The following is a 20,120-nucleotide window of genomic DNA, read 5'->3' as shown; positions in this document are numbered from 1 at the left end:
GTGTCCAGAGCTCTGAGCTTGGAGGGAAACAATAGCGTTGAATGCTGAACTGTAGTCTCATTTTGGGTGTTCCTGTTGTCCAGGTGTGTTAGGGGCTGTGTGAATAGTGGTGGAAATAGCATCTTCCATGGATCTGTTGGTAGTGGGAGGCAAATTGGAATGGGTCCAGTGTGCCTAGTATGCTGGCCTTAATGACCAGCCTCTCAAAGCACTTCACATGATGCCCAAGGTGAGTGCGACAGTTATTTGAGCACGTCACCTTGTTTGATCACATTGGGAACTGTGATGGTGTCCTTGAAAACAGGTGGGGACTACAGCCTGGGACAGGGACACGTTGAATGTGTCAGCGAAGATGCCCGCCAGCACGCACTCGGGAGGACGTGGCCAGGGATGCCATTTGGGCCCGTGGCTTTGTGAGTATTCACTCGAGAGTTTCTCACGTCAGCTTCAGAAGGCGAAAGCACCTGGTCGTCCGGAGCAACGAGAGTCTTCCTGGATGGCTCTGCCTCGAAGAGGGAATAGAATGTGTTTAGCTCGTCTGGGAGGGTGGAGTCGGTGGGGATTGGTCTGTAGTCCTTGCAGATGCGCAGAGAGTGTTGTCGGACGTCAATTGAAGTTTGAGTCTATTGTCTTTATGCGTCCCTAATGGTTTTTGAAGGAGGTCGTACCTGCCTTGTAATCCTCGCGCGTCACAGAGTCATCAGGGTTAATTTCTGCTGACACTGAAATGCTGCAGTACAGGTTCGCAGCGTGGTACGGATATCTCTGTTCATCCAGGGTTTTTGGTTGGGGTTTGTCCGGGTTTGTTTTTTGTGGGCAACATCGGGCTGGGCAATATGACCTAAAATTCTTCTCAATTTCCTCAAAATGTATAATAATGACCATTTTCTCCAAATAGTCCAATACACTGAATTTCAAATGGTCAGCAATAAATCTAATTCAGGGCTTGTGAAATTATACCTAAATAAAGCTAAAAAAAAAAGAAATATGAGCCTTCCACAACCATAAGACCCACGAATCATTTGATAGAAATGGTTTAACCTGTTTTTTTTGTTTTGCAATAGTCACCGATCTAGCTTTTAAGTCTATGAAAATACCTTTTGTTAATTTTACCACATCCACACACACATTCACTAATAATGACTAACTTCTTGTGGCATAAAAAAAATATAAAAACACATCTCAAGCGAGCAGCCAGCTAATCTTTACATTTCATGTTTGGCCAACTAGGCTCCATTTGCTAGCTAACAAGGTAAAACAGTTACATTTTTTAGGTACACACCCGTCGGTCTGTCTCGAACAGCATGTTAGCCCGTCCACTTTGTTGAAATCAAGTGGGCCTACCTTATTTCTTAGAATGAGAACAAATTGCCAATTTCTCATAATTGTGTTCTGTGTTTTATAAAATCCTTTGGTTGAAATGCTGCTACATGGAACCACACTTGACAAACTGAAAATTCATTTTTTTTCTTCCCAGAATCAAAAATGTTCATTGATACTCCAGTTTTAGTAGTGTATGATTGGCGATTTGAGGAGTTGAGACATGGGGGGGGTAATCGCTAGAAAAAAAGTTACCTTCTGTATTACAGTAACATAATGCCTCAATGTGTTTGTTTCCATATGACACATTATGTTTGGCCCAAACCTCAAAATTCAAATAGAGAGTTGAAACCGCTTGTCAGCGAGGACGACGTGATCTCTCATCTTTGTTGTGGTTGTTGTATACATACCATTACATTAATACATACATTAAGGCTACCTCAAGTTGCTGCTTGTAGGCAGGAAGTAGGAACAGGGATACGTGATCTGATTGGCTGAAGTGGGGGGGCGGGGGATGGCTTTTTACACGTCACAGATATTTGTAGCCTTCAGAAAGTATTCAGACCCCTTTACTTATCCCACATTGTTGTATTACAGCGTGAATTTAAAATGAATTAGATTCTCTAGCCCAACTTACACACAATACCCCATAATGACAGTGAAAACTTTCAATAAATATGAAATCTAATTTACATCATTATTCATACCTCTGAGTCAATACTTTCTAGAAGCACCTTTGGCAGCAATTACAGCTGTGAGTCTTTCTGGGTAAGTCTAAGAGTTTTCTACACCTGGATTGTGCAATATTTGCCTATTAATCTTTTAAATTCTTGAAGCTCTGTCAAATTGGTTGTTGATCATTGCTAGACAACCATTCAGGTCTTGCCATAGATTTTCAAGTCAAAACTAACTTGGACTTGGTAAGCAACTCCAGTGTAGATTTGTCTTTGTGTTTTAGGTTATTTTCCTGCTGAAAAGGTCACTTTGTATTCAGAACATTTTTTTTGTTGTTGCAGTATTACTTTAGTACCTTGTTGCAAACAGGATGGATGTTTTGGAATATTTATATTCTGTACAGGCTTCCTCCTTTTCTCTGTCATTGAGGTCATTATTGTGGAATCACTACAATGTTGTTGATCCATCCTCAGTTTTCTCCTAATCACAGCCATTAAACTCAGTAACTGTTTTAAAGTCACCATTGGCATCATGTTTCCTTCCTCTCCGGCAACTGAGTTAGGAAGGACACCTGTATCTTTGTAGTGGCTGGGTGTATTGATATACCGTCCAAAGTGTAATTAACTTCAGCTCAAAGGGATGTTCAATGTTTGCTACCAATAGGCGCCCTCCCTTGCGAGGCATTGGAAAACCTCCCTGGTCTTTGTGGTTGAAATTCACTGCTCGACCTTACAGATAATTACATAATCGAACCCACAACCCTGGCGTTGCAAACACCATGCTCTACCAACTGAGCCACAGGAAAGCCAATGAGTCCTTCAGAACCTGCTCCGGGTCAGGCTAACTCAGGGCCGACTCCACGTGAAAACGACTGAGATTAAGGACCAATGAAATCAGATTCCCTCCATCTCGCAAAGATTCCGTCATCATTTGAGGAAGATGACTGATAAAATATTTGTATTAAATTACAAAAATCACATTACACAAACGTATTTTTAACTTTAACCCCCAATGCAACGCTGACTTAATAAAACAAAAGATATCAATAGGAGGGGGGGAGGTGCTTGTGGTCGTGACAATAAGTAATAAAAGACGGCATTTCTAAAATCCTATTTCACAACACAACCTGCTGAATTTGCAATAACTTTTTTTCCCCATTTAAAAATGTTGGCGAATTTTTACATTTTTTTTTTTTTATTTTTATAAAAAGTGTAACTGACTCGACCATTGACTGATGTTGTTTCCGCATTCCCGCAATGACAAGTTCAGTGTTGGACTAGCCATGAGCGACGTGCAGTTACAAGCCCGCTAGAGATAGCAGTTAGTTACCCTTACCAGAAGCCACAGTTCGATCCATGTGGAAAATCTGGTTGAATAGCAGTCAAGCGTCTGTAAAAAAAAAAAACATAAAAAAAGAGACACAGTATTCCCCAACATCCCTCTAAAGATTGGAAGACTTGCTCCGAGTTAACTTTATTTAGGGAGAAAGTTAGACGCACAAATATCATACATCCAATAAATATACATTCCCTGTTACCAGTAATGGTGAGAGGTTAACATGTATTTGGGATATGATATTTGTGCGTCTGACTTTCTCAGTATTCACGATTCAAGTGAAGATTATCCGTAATCATGGTAGCAGCCACTTTAAATGAAGTGTTTAGAAATATATTCTATTCTTATTTACAATAAGTGACACAATATTAACTATTTATTTCTATTGGTGCAATTATTATTTTTTTTTACCTGAAATATAACCAAAACATCAAATTTGTAGTCACAAGCTTAAATGTAGTCATTGATTGCTATGAATGTGACCAAATACTAAACTTTTTACTACACCTAAAATAGGGAGACATGTAATTTTCTAAAAACAGTTCACCTGATATGAAAATACCCTCAAATTAAAGCTGACAGTCTGCACTTAAACATCCTAGTCATTGTATCATTTCAAATCCAAAGTGCTGCAGTACAGAACCAAAAACAACAACATGGGTCACTGTCCCAATACTGTTGGAGCTCACTGTAGTTCTGTTCTTGTCTATTCATGTTCTGTATTATGTCATGTTTTGTTGTGAAACCCCAGGAAGATTACCCACTGCTTTAGCAACATCTAAAATGGGGATCCTAATCACGTCAAAATAATAAAATATAATACATAAAGAGGTAGATTTAGCATAAATCAGACGTTTCAGTTATACCTGATCCCTACCCAAAAACAGCCAACTGCAAAGCAGCAGAAACATGGAGTAGCATTATATATGAAAACATATGAACCATCTTTCATCACAACAGACCATTCCACAAAATGGTAGAATATAATTCTGTCGAGAAACAACACTCAGATTAGTCAAAAAGTAATTTGGGTTTTAATAACTATAAGGGAATTGGCACCAAACTCAGTAAGACAACAAAATAGCACATTTCCTTCTCTGGTTTAATTTATCTGGAGAAAAAATAAAATAAAAAATGGATAGATAAATGCTTAAAAATTTGTGATTTGTGTCATTTGAAAGTTTATTAAAATAAACATTTTTCTACACAAATGAAAATGTCCCATTCATTTCCTTATGGGCGATTTCACACCGTTGGTCTCTATGACAACAGAGGGAAAGGGGAGGCGATGCCGTTTTTGTCCGGTGGCCAGCAAGCTGACAGGGCAGAAAGAGCCACCATGCTCTGCCTGTTAATGCCATGAAGAATAGTCTTGGCTTTCCATCAATGAGCTCTAAGCTGCTGCTACAGGAAACGGGCTTTCACAAAAAAAAGACAGACAGACACAGGAAAAATTTCTGTGAAAAACTTAAAAAAAACAGCACCCCACAACTAAAATGTCATTAAACGTTACCAACTAATAGGCCTATAACTGTTTCTCGTAAATACTGTTGTGTTTTAAAAACGGCACAATCCTCTTGGTACGACAACAGCCAACTAAGTTGTCGACTAAAAGTTGTTTTGGATAGAGATATTGGGAAGCCTTACTACAGCTGTGTTCTAGTAAAACAAAATCATTTTAAGGTGTAAATATTGGGTAGCCAACTACATCTGTGTTCAAGTACTGACTGCTGCTGCCTTTGAACTTCCTGGTTAAATAAATCTACTTCTGCAGGAGAGGTTGACATGAACAGGGGAAAACAAAAATCACTCACTGTGCACAGCAGACCATTTCAAATGAATTGTAGGCTAATACACAGACAATGTGCTGGAATAATGTCTGATACCAAAATGCCTTCTTGGGGAACCCCAGTCAGTGAAACCACAGCTCTTCTGACAAGACCAGAAAGCATCAGAAGAGAAGAAAACAAATCCGCACCTCTGGACTCTAGATTAGCTTTTGGTAGGTTTGTGTACGATAGGTGACAGCAAGATACAGTGTCATGCGAAAGTATTCAAACCCCTTTAGATTTGACATTGTGTTATAAAGTGAGATTTAAAACTTTCATTGTGTGTCAACAATCTACACAAAATAATTAAAAAAATGCCAAAGTGTAAGAAATTCTATTAAAAAGAAGATTAATACAAATTAAATAACAAAGTCATTGCAAAATAACACAAAGACAGTACATTCGGAAAGTATTCAGACCTTGACATTTTGTTATTAAGTTACAGCCTTATTCTAAAATGTATTTAGGTCCCCCCTTGTCAACCTACACACAATATCTCAATGAAAAAGCAAAAACAGGTTTATACATTTTTGCAAATCAACTGAAATATTACATAAGTATTCAGACCCTTTACTCGGTACTTTTGGCAGCAATTACAGCCTTGAGTCTTCTTGGGTATGACGCTACAAGCGTCTGCAGATCCTCTCAAGCTCTGTCAGGTTGAATGGGGAGCATTGCTGCACAGCTATTTTCAGGTCTCTCCAGAGATGGTCGATCGGGTTCAAGTCCGGGGGCTCTGGCTGGGCCACTCAAGGACATTCAGAGACTTGTCTCGAAGCCACTCCAGTGCTTTCTTGGCTGTGTGCTTAGGGTCATTGTTCTGTTAGAAGGTGAACCTTCATCCCAGTCTGAGGTCCTGAGCGCTCTGGAGCAGGTTTTCATCAAGGATCTCTCTGTACTTTGCTCAGTTCATCTTTCCCTCGATCCTGACTATTCTCCCAGTTCCTGCCGCTGAAAAACATCCCCACAGCATGTTTCCACCACAATGCTTCACTGTAGGGATGGTGCCAGGTTTCCACCAGATGTGACACTTTGGCATTTAGGCCAAACAGTTTAATTTTGGTTTCATCAGACCAGAGAATCTTGCCTGAGAGTCCTATTGGTGCCTTTTGGCAAACTCCAAGTGGGATGTCATTAGGGCTGATGCGGTGACCGTATTACCATCACACCGGTGGTCACGAGTCATGAAGGTTTCCACTCAGGTTATGGATGTGTCACTGCAACCTTAAAAGGTTCTCAATGATGTCACCATTGCCCTTGATTCTAAGCAATGGTGTGCTGCTATTTGTATTATTGACTTGGCCAAAGCATTTTATACGGTAGACTATTCCATCCTTGTGAGCTGGCTAAGGAGTATTGGTGTCTGAGGGGTCTTTGGCCTGGTTTGCTAACTACCTCTCTCAAAGAGTGCAGTGTATAAAGTCAGAACATATGTTGTCTCAGCCACTGCCTGTCACCAAGGGAGTACACCAAGGCTCGATGCTAGGCCCCACACTCTTCTCAATTTACATCAACATAGGAAGCTCTCATCCATTTACAGTTGAAGTCCGAAGTTTACATACACTTAGGTTGGAGTCATTAAAACTCGTTTTTCAACCACTCCACAAATTTCTTGTCAACAAACTATAGTTTTGGCAAGTCGGTTAGGACATCTACTTTGTGCATGACACAAGTCATTTTTCCAACAATTGTTTACAGACAGATTATTTCACTTATTATTCACTGTATCACAATTCCAGTGGGTCAGAAGTTTACATACACTAAGTTGACTGTGCCTTTAAACAGCTTGGAAAATTCCAGAAAATGTCATGGCTTTAGAAGCTTCTGATAGGCTAATTGACATAATTTGAGTCAATTGGCGGTGTACTTGTGGATGTATTTCAAGGCCTACCTTCAAACTCAGTGTCTCTTTGCTTGTCATCATGGGAAAATCAAAAGAAATCAGCCAAGACCTCAGAAAAAAAAGAATTGTAGACCTCCACAAGTCTGGTTCATCCTTGGGAGCAATTTTCAAATGCCTGAAGGTACCACGTTCACCTGTACAAACAATAGTACGCGAGTATAAACACCATGGGACCACGCAGCCGTCATACCGCTCAGGAAGGAGACGCGTTCTGTCTCCTAGAGATTAACGTACTTTTGGTGTGAAAAGTGCAAATCAATCCCAGAACAGCAGCAAAGGACCTTGTGAAGATGCTGGAGGAAACAGGTGCAAAAGTATCTATATCCACAGTAAAATGAGTCCTAAATCGACAACCTGAAATACCACTCAGCAAGGAAGAAGCCACTGCTCCAAAACCGCCATAAAAAAGCCAGACTACGGTTTGCAACTGCACATGGGGACAAAGATCGTACTTTTTGGAGAAATGTCCTCTGGTCTGATGAAACAAAAATAGAACTGTTTGGCCATAATGACCATCGTTATGTTTGGAGGAAAAAGGGGGAGGCTTGCAAGCCGAAGAACACCATCCCAACCGTGAAGCACGGGGGTGGCAGCATCATGTTGTGGCGGTGCTTTGCTGTAGGAGGGACTGGTGCACTTCATAAAATAGATGGCATCATGAGGATGGAAAATTATGTGGATATATTGAAGCAACATCTCAAGACAGTCAGGAAGTTAAAGCTTGGTCGCAAATGGGTTTTCCAAATGGACAATGACCCCAAGCATACTGCCAAAGTTGTGGCAAAATGGCTTAAGCACAACAAAGTCAAGGTATTGGAGTGGTCATCACAAAGCCCAGACCTCAATCCTATAGAACATTTGTGGGCAGAACTGAAAAAGCATGTGCAAGCAAGGTGGCCTACAAACCTGACTCAGTTACACCAGCTCTGTCAGGAGGAATGGGCCAAAATTCACCCAACTTATTCTGGGAAACTTGTGGAAGGCTACCCGAAACGTTTGACCCAAGTTAAACAATTTAAATGCAATGCTACCAAATACTAATTGAGTGTATGTAAACTTCTGACCTACTGGGAATGTGATGAAAGGAATAAAAGCTGAAATAAAATCAATCATTCTGAACTATTATTCTGACATTTCACATTCTTAAAATAAAGTGGTGATCCTAACTGACCTAAAACAGGGAATTTTTACTATGATTAAATGTCGGGAATTGTAAAAAAAAAAAACTGAGTTGAAATGTATTTCGCTGAGGTGAATGTAAACTTCCGACTTCAACTGTATATGCAGAAGATACAGTCTTATACTAAGCTGGCCACTCCCCGGATTTTGTGTTAAACGCTCTACAACAAAGCTTTCTAAGTGTCCAACAAGCTTTCTCTACCCTTAACCTTGTTCTGAACACCTCCAAAACAAAAGGTCATGTGGTTTGGTAAGAAGAATGTCCCTCTCCCCACAGGTGTGATTACTACCTCTGAGGGTTTAGAGCTGGAGGTAGTCACCTCATACAAGTACTTGGGAGTATGGCTAGACAGTACACTGTCCTTCTCTCAGCACATATCAAAGATGCAGGCTGAAGTTAAATCTAGACTTGGTTTCCTCTATCAACCTAGCTGCCAAACTAACCCTGATTCAGATGACCATCCTACCCATGCTAGATTACAGAGACATAATTTATAGACCAGCAGGTAAGGGTGCTCTCGAGCGGCTAGATGTTCTTTACCATTCGGCCATCAGATTTGCCACCAATGCTCCTTATAGGACACATCACTGCCCTCTATGCTCCTCTGTAAACTGGTCATCTCTGTATAGCGGTCGCAAGAGCCACTGGTTGATGCTTATTTATAAAACCCTCTTAGGCCTCACTCCCCCCTATCTGAGATATCTACTGCAGTCCTCATCCTCCACATACAACACCCGTTCTGACAGTCACATTCTGTTAAAGATCCCCAAAGCACACACATCCCTGGGTCGCTCCTATTTTCAGTTCGCTGCAGCTAGCGACTGGAACGAGCTGCAACAAACACTCAAACTGGACAGTTTTATCTCAATCTCTTCATTCAAAGACTCAATCATGGACACTCTTACTGACAGTTGTGGCTGCTTTGTGTGATGTATTGTTGTCTCTACCTTCTTGCCCTTTGTGCTGTTATCTGTGCCCAATAACGGTTTGTACCATGCTGTGTTGCTTCCATGCTGTGTTGCTACCATGCTGTGTTGCTACCATGCTGTGTTGCTACCATGCTGTGTTGTCATGCGCTGCTGCCTTGCTATGTTGTTGTCTTAGGTCTCTCTTTATGTAGTGTTGTCTGTCTTGTCGTGATGAGTGTTTTATCCTATATTTATTTTTTATCCCAGCCCTCGTCCCCACAGGAGGCCTTTTGATAGGCCGTCATTGTAAATAAGAATTTGTTCTTCACTGACTTGCCTAGTTAAAAAGGTTAAAAAAAAAAAGTAGTATTTTTTTTTTAAACTACATTTATTTTTCCAGCCGAGCTACATTTAGTTTCAGGACTGGGTTTTATTTGAACGTTACCGCCGACCAGCATGCCATTGTTTATTAAAAATCAGAAACCGCTGCAAAGTTGAAGGCTATTCATGGTCAATTTGTATCTACACAAGTCAGGTCATTTATACTGAACAGAGCTGTTGACAATGACCTGAGTGTTTATAGTGGAACTACCTACCCCCACCTACCGTCAACCAATCATGTCAATGTGGAGCTAACAGAGCCCCCTCCGCATTGTCACAAAAATGTGGGGTATGGAGATCAATTAGGCATCTGCATGCTTCGCTCACACCCTCCATACGCAGCCCCCCCGACCATATTTTTTGGATCAAGCATAAACTGGCGGATTTGCAGCCGCAAGTTATGGAAGATGACAAAACAGCTAACATTAGGGAGGTTATAATGTTATTTTTCCACTGTCTTTTTACTGTTGTTTTTATTTCTTTACTTATGTTGTTCACCTAATACCTTTTTTTTTTTTACTTATAAAATCACACTGTTGGTTAGGGCCTGTAAGTAAGCATTTTACTGTAAGGTAGTAGTCGGCGCGCTAAACAAATAAACTTTACATTTGATTAGCGAGATAGCTAGTTTGCTAATGTTCCCATGCTAGCTACACTGACAGGTGTCATTGCCATATTTGTTGATGTTTATTCCTAGTCACCATGCTTCTACATCTGCATTGCTTACTGTTCAGGGTTTTAGGCTGGGTGTCTGTATAGCACTGTGACATCAGCTGATGTAAAAAGGGGCTTTATAAAAAAATTGATTAATGATTAACTCCATGCGTAAATTTCCACAACCAATTATTGAATATGTATAAGTAACCTTTCAAATTAAATCGGAGGTGGAACCTAAACGTGCATTTTTCACCCCCCCCCCCCCCCACCACCCACATCTAGGACAGGATATTACAGCAAAGTAGAGGCCGCAACTTCCATTTGGAGGGGATCCTTTAAAGGTCCGGGATCCTTGGGACGTGTGCCTCCCTTCCTCCTCCCCTCCATTGGAGTATTATTTTTATTTTATTTAATTATTGGTTAGGTAAGGGTTATGGTTAAAGGGTAGTGAAGGTCCTAATGATCCCTGATAACACCGACAGTCCTTTAATTAAAAAAAAAAGATTCTCCCGTGGTGATGGATCGCATATTTCCAATTCCAAGGAGTCATATCCTTCCTACCTGTACTGTGCAGCACCACCGTGGGTAAATCCAAAGTAGTTGCCGGTAGCCATTTTGGCATCTTCACCAAGCCGGCTGGGCACTGCAGAAAAGGGACAGATACATAAAAGAAGGTGAACGGTGGGCTAGCGCTGGTTAGCTAGCTACTGTTTGAAGCAAGACCCCCCCCTTTCTCATACAGTGCAATGCAGAGGCGTAAAACAGGCAGAAAGAGCACCTCAAGGACACACCGACCAAAAACCCCCAGCTTTCCCCGTAAAAAATGTTATAAATTATTAATTGATAGTCTTGTTAGCTATTTAATCGTTTTTTTTTTATTAAATTTATTTTTTTATATAAAACGTTAACTCACCATAGGTGAAGGAGACCACTGGACATATAGGAATCATTGGGGGTTCGTATTTTCTGACGAACTGTTGTCTTGTAAACCCTGCGTATTTATATGAGAAGGTCGGACCAGGAAATGGACCTGGCGCGCATGCGCTGTGCATGCAGATGTTCATGGGAATTGTAGTTCTACTAGACCTATTATTTATTTTTGTACATTTATTTTTTATCGATGTCGACGGACTTGGCCAAACCATAATATTAAATTATCAGTGGTGGAAAAAGTACCCAGTTGTCATACTTAATAATAATAATAGAAAATGACTCTAGTAAAAATGAAAGTCACCCTGTAAGATACTACTTGAGTAAAAGTCAAAAAAGTATTTGATATTACGTAGTGTATATTTTCGCTACACCCGCAATAACATCTGCTAAACATGTGTATGTGACAAATAACATTTGATTTGATTTTTAAGTTTCAAAAGTAAATTAAATTGATAAAATATTCTTAAGAATCAAAAGTAAACGTATGAATAAGTTCAAATTCCTTATATTAAGCAAACGAGACGGCACCATTTCATTTTTGTTTTAATTTTTTTTAATGAATGCATGGCCAGGGGCACACCAACACTTAGACATCATTTACAAACGAAGCAATTGTGTTTAGTGAGTCCGCCAGATCAGAGGCAGTTGCATTTTGGGATGTTCTCTTGATTAGTGTGTTAATTGGACCATTTTCCTGTCCTGCTAAGCATTCAAAATGTAACTAGTACTCTTGGGTGTCAGGGAAAATGTATGTAGTAAAAAGAACATTATTTTCTTTAGGAATGTAGTGAAGTAAAAGTTGTCAAAAATATAAATGGTAAAGTAAACTCGTTAAGTAGTACTTTCAAGTATTTTTTACTTAAGAACTTTACACCGCTGCAAATAATAGACGATTTATATTAAATGTATCTATGCATTGTGTCTAACTATTATAACTATTATAAGGAAATTAACAACATAATTTGGTTATATTTTTCTCTTACAAAAGTATTGCAGCAAATTCAGGGTGGTAGTCCCACTGGGACTCGTACCACAGGAGGTTGGTGGCACCTTAACTGGGGCTCGGGGTAATGGCTGGAGTGGAATAAGTGGAATGGTATCAAATACAAATAAATCCATTCCATTAGCTCCATTCCAGCCATTTATTATGAGCTGTCCTCCTCCCCTCAACAGCCTCCACTGACTCGTCCTAGGTCCAGCAACTGTCAAGCCAACACCTTAATTAACCGTTACGCCAACAAGTCCGAATGAGGTCGCTACAATATTTCATTTAGCAGACACTTGTATGACTGGTGGTTCGGAGCTATGAATGATGATGATGATGATGATGATGATGAGTATCGCTTGCCTGCAGTGCTGAAGACTGTCTTTAGCTCAGTGGGCTATAACAGTCATGTGAATAGCAGGAGACTCAGGTTTTGAAGCCCCAGTTGGTCACAAAGGTGAAATGACTGGGATCTGTCTCTACAGGGTGGAGAGGTCAAATGGGGGTGAAGTTCTGCGGTACTGTAGTTCTGAGCCACACTTGTGTGAGTAACCATTACAGAGATTTTAAAGACGTGCATTGGCTCCCCCTTCACCAAAGCTAATTCTTCCCCACCGATCGAAACGTTGTTGAAAAGACGACTATGACCGACGTCCAATCTACATTCGGATTCAGGTTGAAAGTAAAAGTTGAAAATATGTATTTTTCTGGTCGTTGAAAATACGTATTTTTCAGGTCATCGAAAAGACGACTATACAAAGACTCCCGTCTGCGTTCAGTTTAACGACTTAATTTCAGTGTACTTGCAGCCTTTACACGCGAATGCAGTATCATAAAATTGGTCTATGAACAATTTTATGATAATAATAGATCACTCCAGTATTTGCACACAGCCTTTATTTATAACATTCAAGTGCTAATTGTCTTTATTTCACTACTGAAGAAGCAGGACTCGATTAATCATTGGCTAAGGTATACATAATTTGAGGAGTGGTTGAAAAACGAGTTTTAATGACTCCAACCTAAGTGTATGTAAATTTCTGACTTCAACTGTATATTACTGTAAATATTGATCACATTCCCTGTGTATGATCATATATTTTTGATACATTGAATGATAATATTGTGAAACTATGCTATACATTTTTTTTTTTTACCTGTTTCAGGAAGTGATGTCACTGAGTACTGCCCCTATGTATAGGACCTTCCACCTCCACCTGGGATATGGATGCCTGATGAAAACCTAAGGGTTTAAATGTTAAATAAATATCACCTAGGAACATGAGTAGATGTTAGTGTAACAGTGTAGGTTCCGTCCCTCTCTTCGCCCCAACCTGGGCTCGAACCAGGGACCCTCTGCACACATCAACAACTGACACCCCACGAAGCATCGTTACCCATCGCGCCACAAAAGCCGCAGCCCTTGCAACGCAAGGGGAACACCTACTTCAAGTCTCAGAGCGAGTGACGTCACTGATTGAAACGCTATTAGCGCGCACCACCGCTAACTAACTAGCCATTTCACATCGGTTACATTAGCAGATGTTAATGCGAGTGTAGCGAAATGCTTGTGCTTCTAGTTCCGACCGTGCAGTATTATCTAACAAGAAATCTAACAATTTCACAACAACTACCTAATACACACAAGTGTAAAGGAATGAATAAGAATATGTACATATAAATATATGGATGAGAACGCGAAGCGAGGCAGCCATCTCTGTCGGCGCCGGTTTGTGCTCCTTTCTGTTTTCTATGAGTTTGCCTACAACTCCAGCACCTGCAGAGCGTACCTGAATGTGCGTAATGCACAATTAACATTGGATGCCAACCTCCGTTGAACCTCATCGATGTTCAATCGGGTTCAAGTCCGGGCTCTGGCAGGGCCACTCAAGGACATTCAGAGACTTGTCCCGACGTCACTCCTGCGTTGTCTTGGCTGTGTGCTTAGGGTCGTTGTCCTGTTGGAAGGTGAACCTTCGCCCCAGTCTGAGTTCCTTAGCGCTCTGTAGCAGGTTTTCATCAAGGATCTCTCTGTACTTTGCTCCGTTCATCTTTGCCTCGATCCTGACTAGTCTCCCATTTCCTGCCGCTGAAAACATCAAATCAAGTCAACTGTTATTGGTCACATACACATATTTAGCAGATATTATTGCGGGTGTAGCGAAATGCTTGTGGTCGTAGCTCCAACAGTGCAGTAATATCTAACGGTGCTGTTGGATCTAAAAACAATTCACAACAATACACACAAATCTAAAAGTAAAATAATGGAATTAAAAAATATATAAATATTATATCGAGCAATGTCGAAGTGACATTGACTAAAATGCAGTAGAATAGTATAAAGTATATAGAATATAAAATAGTCAAAAGTTTGGACACGAGTTTTTCTTTATATTTACTATTTTCTACATTGTAGAATACTGGTGAAGACATCAACACTATGAAATAACACATATGGAATCATGTAGTAACCAAAAAAGTGTTAAACAAATTCTTCAAAGTAGCCAACCTTTGCACTCCATCACTCTCCTTCTTGGTCAAATAGCCCTTACACAGCCTAGAGGTGTGTTGGGTCATTGTCTAGTTGAAAAACAAATGATAGTCCCACTAAGCGCAAACCAGCTGGGATGGCGTATCACTTCAGAATTATTTTATTTAACTAGGCAAGTCAGTTAAGAACAAATTCTTATTTACAATGATGGCCTAGGAACAGTGGGTTAACTGCCTTGTTCTTGAGCAGAACAAAATATTTTTACGTTGTCAGCTCGGGGATTCGATCTAGCAATCTTCGGTTACTGGCCCAACACCCTAACCACTAGGCTACCTGCCACCTCATATGCTGTGGTAGCCATGCTGGTTAAGTGTGCCTTGAATTCTAAATAAATCCCGATGGTGTCACAAGCAAAACACCCCCACACCATCACACCTCCTCCTCCATGCTTCACTGTGGGAACCACACATGCAGAGATCATTCGTTTACCTACTCTGAGTCTCACAATCACACGACGGTTGGAACCAAAAATCTTACATTTGGACTCATCAGACCAAAGGACAGATTTCCACCGGTCTAATGTCCATTGCTTGTGTTTCTTGGCCCAAGAAAGTCTCTTCTTCTTATTGGTGTCCTTTAGTAGTGGTTTCTTTGCAGCAATTCGAACATGAAGGCCTGATTCACGCAGTCTCCTCTGATCTGTTGATGTGTCTGTTACGTGAACTCTGAAGCATTTATTTGGGCTGCAATTTCTGAGGCTGGTAACTCTAATGAACTTATCCTCTGCAGCAAAGGTAACTCTGGGTCTTCCTTTCCTGTGGAAGTCCTCATGAGAGCCATTTTCATCATAGCGCTTGATGGTTTTTGCCACTGCACTTGAAGAAACTTTCAAAGTTCTTGCAATTTTCCGTATTGACTGACCTTCATGTCTTAAAGTATTGATGGACTGTCGTTTATCTTTGCTTTTTTGAACTGTTCTTGCCATAATATGGACTTGGTCTTTTACCAAATAGGGCTATCTTCTGTATACCACCCCTACCTTGTCACAACACAACTGATTGGCTCAAACGCATTAAGAAGGAAAGAAATTCTACAAATGAACTTTTAACAAGGCACACCTGTTAATTGAAATGCATTCCAGGTGGCTACCTCATGAAGCTGTTTGAGAGAATGCCAAGAGTGTGCAAAGCTGTCATCAAGGCAAATGTTGGATACTTTGAAGAATCTCAAATATAAAATATATTTTGATTTGTTTAACACTTTTTTGGTTACTACATGATTCCATATGTGTTATTTCATAGTTTTGATGTTTTCACTATTAGAATGTAGAAAATAATTTAAAAAATTAAGAAAAACCCTTGAATGAGTCGATGTGTCCAAACTTTTGACTGGTGCTGTACATGATGTGCGTTGTGGCCACTAGGTGGCAGTGTTGCATTTAATATGTCAGCTACTGTGATGTTGGATGTCCTTCTTGTTTCCCAGCAAAATGCCCAAATTAAAGGAAATGTTGTCATCCACACCTGGCGGCAAACTCTGACAGTGAGGTGGAGACCAAGGTATGCTGTCCTGCCAGTCTGTGTCTGAAGGCTTGAGGTAAAGAAAGTGACAGTGAGGTGGAGACCAAGGTATGCTGTCCTGTCAGTCTGTGTCTGAAGGCTTGAGGTGATTGCAGATATAAAGCTCTGTGTGTTGGGAATATTCCTAACTGAACATGTATTTCATCCTGAGGAGAGGAAGAAGCCCACAGTATCGAATCACAATACGTATAGAATCGTAAGAATCACAATACGTATAGAATCGTAAGAATCACAATACGTATAGAATCGTAAGAATCACAATACGTATAGAATCGTAAGAATCACAATACGTATAGAATCGTAAGAATCACAATATACATTGACTGTACAAAACATTAGGAACTCTTTCCATGACACAGACTGACCAGGTGAATCCAGGTATAAATCTATGATCCCTTATTGATGTCACCTGTTAAATCCACTTCAATCAGTGTAGATGAAGGGGAGGAGACAGGAAGGATTTATAAGCCTTGAGACAATTGAGACATGGATTGTGTGTTTGTGCCGTTCAGAGCAACGGGCAAGACAAAATATTTAAGAGCCTTTGAACGGGGTATGGTAGTAGATGCCAGGCGCACCGGTTTGATTGTGTCGAGAACTGCAATTCTGCTGGGTTTTTACACACTCAACAGTTTCCCGTGTGTATCAAGCATTGTCCACCACCCAAAGGACATCCAGCCAACTGGACACAACTGTGAGAAGCATTGGAGTCAACATGGGGGCAGCATCCCTGTGGAACGCTTTAGACACCTTGTAGAGTCCATTACCCTGATGAATTGAGACTGTTCTGCGGGCAAAAGGGGGTGCAATTCAATATTAGGAAGGTGTTCCTAATGTTTAGTATACTCTGTGTATACGGTATCGACACCTAAGTATCATGATAATATCATATTGTAGCCTCCCCAGCCTCCCCTCCCCAGCCTCCCCAGCATCCCCTCCCCAGCCTCCCCAGCATCCCCTCCCCAGCCTCCCCAGCATCCCCTCCCCAGCCTCCCCAGCCTCCCCAGGCTCCCCTCCCCAGCCTCCCCAGCCTCCCCAGCATCCCCTCCCCAGCCTCCCCAGCCTCCCCTCCCCAGCCTCCCCGGCCTCCCCTCCCCGGCCTCCCCAGCCTCCCCAGCCTCCCCAGCCTCCCCTCCCCAGCCTCCCCGGCCTCCCCGGCCTCCCATCCCCGTCCTCCCCAGCCTCCCCAGCCTCCCCTCCCCAGCCTCCCCTCCCCAGCCTCCCCGGCCTCCCCGGCCTCCCATCCCCGTCCTCCCCAGCCTCCCCGTCCTCCCCAGCCTCCCCGGCCTCCCCAGTCTCCCCAGCCTCCCCTCCCCAGCCTCCCCAGCCTCCCCGGCCTCCCCAGACTCCCCGGCCTCCCCTCCCCGGCCTCCCCAGACTCCCCGGCCTCCCCTCCCCGTCCTCCCCAGCCTCCCCGGCCTCCCCTCCACGGCCTCCCCTCCCCAGCCTCCCCTCCACGGCCTCCCCTCCCCAGCCTCCCTGGCCTCCCCTCCCCAGCCTCCCCTCCCTGGCCTCCCCTCCCCAGCCTCCCCTCCCCAGCCTCCCCTCCCCAGCCTCCCCTCAGTGTACCCTGTTTCTGGTGCATGCATTTCATGACACTTGTTTGTGTGTGTGACTGAATCCTAAATCACCCCCTTCTCCTTGGCCTTCCATTTGTGCGAGTAAGGGAGTAAACATTATTGAACTTTTATTTTTACACCTACCAAGAGTCAAATATTGAGAACGTTTTACACCTACCAAGAGAGTCAAATCAGCAGATGGCGCCAGCTGCTCATCTTTGCTTTCTGTTTACTTGAATACAGTTTTCTTCAATTGGGACCAAATTACCACTTAAATATGCAGATGTATAGACTTGGAGTGGATCTCTCATTGTAATAGTTGTGGAACACCGTGCACTCTACAGGTACACTGCCTTTAGAAGACGCTAGACTGAGAGGTCTCTGCTTACTGTCCTGTGTACATGTAGGCCTTCACTGTCGTTCTCCTGTGTAGCTCAGTTGGCACATGCGTGGTGGTAACACCATAAGTCGTGGGTTCAATTCCCGCAGGGATTACATGCTAAAAATGTATGCAGTCCCTGTTGGCTAAATTGCTTTGGATTAAAGTGTCTGCTCAATGGCATGTATCAATAATCATTATTGTTACAAGGATTTTGAAAACAGTAATTTGCTGAAGAGTTAGTTGCCGCTGATTGAGGATAGAATTGCACACTGAGCCAGGATCCCATCCACTCACACTGAGCCAGGATCCCATCCACTCACACTGAGCCAGGATCCCATTTCCTCACACTGAGCCAGGATCCCATCCACTCACACTGAGCCAGGATCTCATTCACTCACACTGAGCCAGGATCCCATCCACTCACTGGGAACCAGGATCCCATTCACTCACACTGAGCCAGGATCCCATCCACTCACTGTGAGCCAGGATCCCATCCACTCACACTGAGCCAGGATCCCATTCACTCACACTGAGCCAAGATCCCATCCACTCACTGTGAGCCAGGATCTCATTCACTCACACTGAGCCAGGATCCCATCCACTCACACTGAGCCAGGATCCCATCCACTCACACTGAGCCAGGATCCCATCCACTCACACTGAGCCAGGATCCCATCCACTCACACTGAGCCAGGATCCCATTCACTCACACTGAGCCAGGATCTCATTCACTCACACTGAGCCAGGATCCCATCCACTCACTGGGAACCAGGATCCCATTCACTCACACTGAGCCAGGATCCCATCCACTCACTGTGAGCCAGGATCCCATCCACTCACTGTGAGCCAGGATCCCATCCACTCACACTGAGCCAGGATCCCATTCACTCACACTGAGCCAAGATCCCATCCACTCACTGTGAGCCAGGATCTCATTCACTCACACTGAGCCAGGATCCCATCCACTCACACTGAGCCAGGATCCCATCCACTCACACTGAGCCAGGATCCCATCCACTCACACTGAGCCAGGATCCCATCCACTCACACTGAGCCAGGATCCCATTCACTCACACTGAGCCAGGATCCCATTCACTCACACTGAGCCAGGATCCCATCCACTCACTGTGAACCAGGATCCCATTCACTCACACTGAGCCAGGATCCCATCCACTCACACTGAGCCAGGATCCCATCCACTCACTGTGAGCCAGGATCCCATCCACTCACACTGAGCCAGGATCCCATTCACTCACACTGAGCCAAGATCCCATCCACTCACTGTGAGCCAGGATCTCATTCACTCACACTGAGCCAGGATCCCATCCACTCACACTGAGCCAGGATCCCATTCACTCACACTGAGCCAGGATCCCATCCACTCACACTGAGCCAGGATCCCATTCACTCACACTGAGCCAGGATCCCATCCACTCACACTGAGCCAGGATCCCATTCACTCACACTGAGCCAGGATCCCATTCACTCACACTGAGCCAGGATCCCATCCACTCACACTGAGCCAGGATCCCATCCACTCACACTGAGCCAGGATCCCATTCACTCACTGTGAGCCAGGATCCCATCCACTCACACTGAGCCAGGATCCCATCCACTCACTGTGGACCAGGATCCCATCCACTCACACTGAGCCAGGATCCCATCCACTCACACTGAGCCAGGATCCCATCCACTCACACTGAGCCAGGATCCCATCCACTCACACTGAGCCAGGATCCCATCCACTCACTGTGAACCAGGATCCCATTTACTCACACTGAGCCAGGATCCCATCCACTCACACTGAGCCAGGATCCCATCCACTCACTGTGAACCAGGATCCCATCCACTCACTGTGAGCCAGGATCCCATCCACTCACACTGAGCCAGGATCCCATCCACTCACTGTGAACCAGGATCCCATCCACTCACTGTGAACCAGGATCCCATCCACTCACACTGAGCCAGGATCCCATCCACTCACTGTGAACCAGGATCCCAT

The 20,120-nt window shown here is 43.1% G+C and overlaps 1 protein-coding gene across 7 annotated transcripts in view; it reads right to left on the bottom strand.

Moving 5' to 3' along the window:
* The window catches only part of LOC115165066 (zinc finger RNA-binding protein), a 44,256-nt gene extending 33,070 nt beyond the window's left edge, over nucleotides 1-11,186 (bottom strand). For all 7 annotated transcript variants that reach the window (XM_029718100.1, XM_029718102.1, XM_029718103.1 and 4 more), the window contains exons 1-2: nucleotides 11,102-11,186; nucleotides 10,750-10,831 (exon numbers count right to left, since the gene is read on the bottom strand). In XM_029718100.1, the coding sequence (XP_029573960.1) occupies nucleotides 10,750-10,831; nucleotides 11,102-11,138 (119 nt within the window). In that variant the 5' untranslated portion in view covers nucleotides 11,139-11,186. The remainder of the gene's footprint in view (nucleotides 1-10,749; nucleotides 10,832-11,101) is intronic.
* Nucleotides 11,187-20,120: the final 8,934 nt, after the last annotated feature.

Source organism: Salmo trutta, chromosome 27 (assembly GCF_901001165.1).
Source record: "Salmo trutta chromosome 27, fSalTru1.1, whole genome shotgun sequence".
NCBI classification, from domain to species: Eukaryota; Metazoa; Chordata; class Actinopteri; order Salmoniformes; family Salmonidae; genus Salmo; species Salmo trutta.
This window is presented reverse-complemented; position numbering and strand designations above follow the sequence as displayed.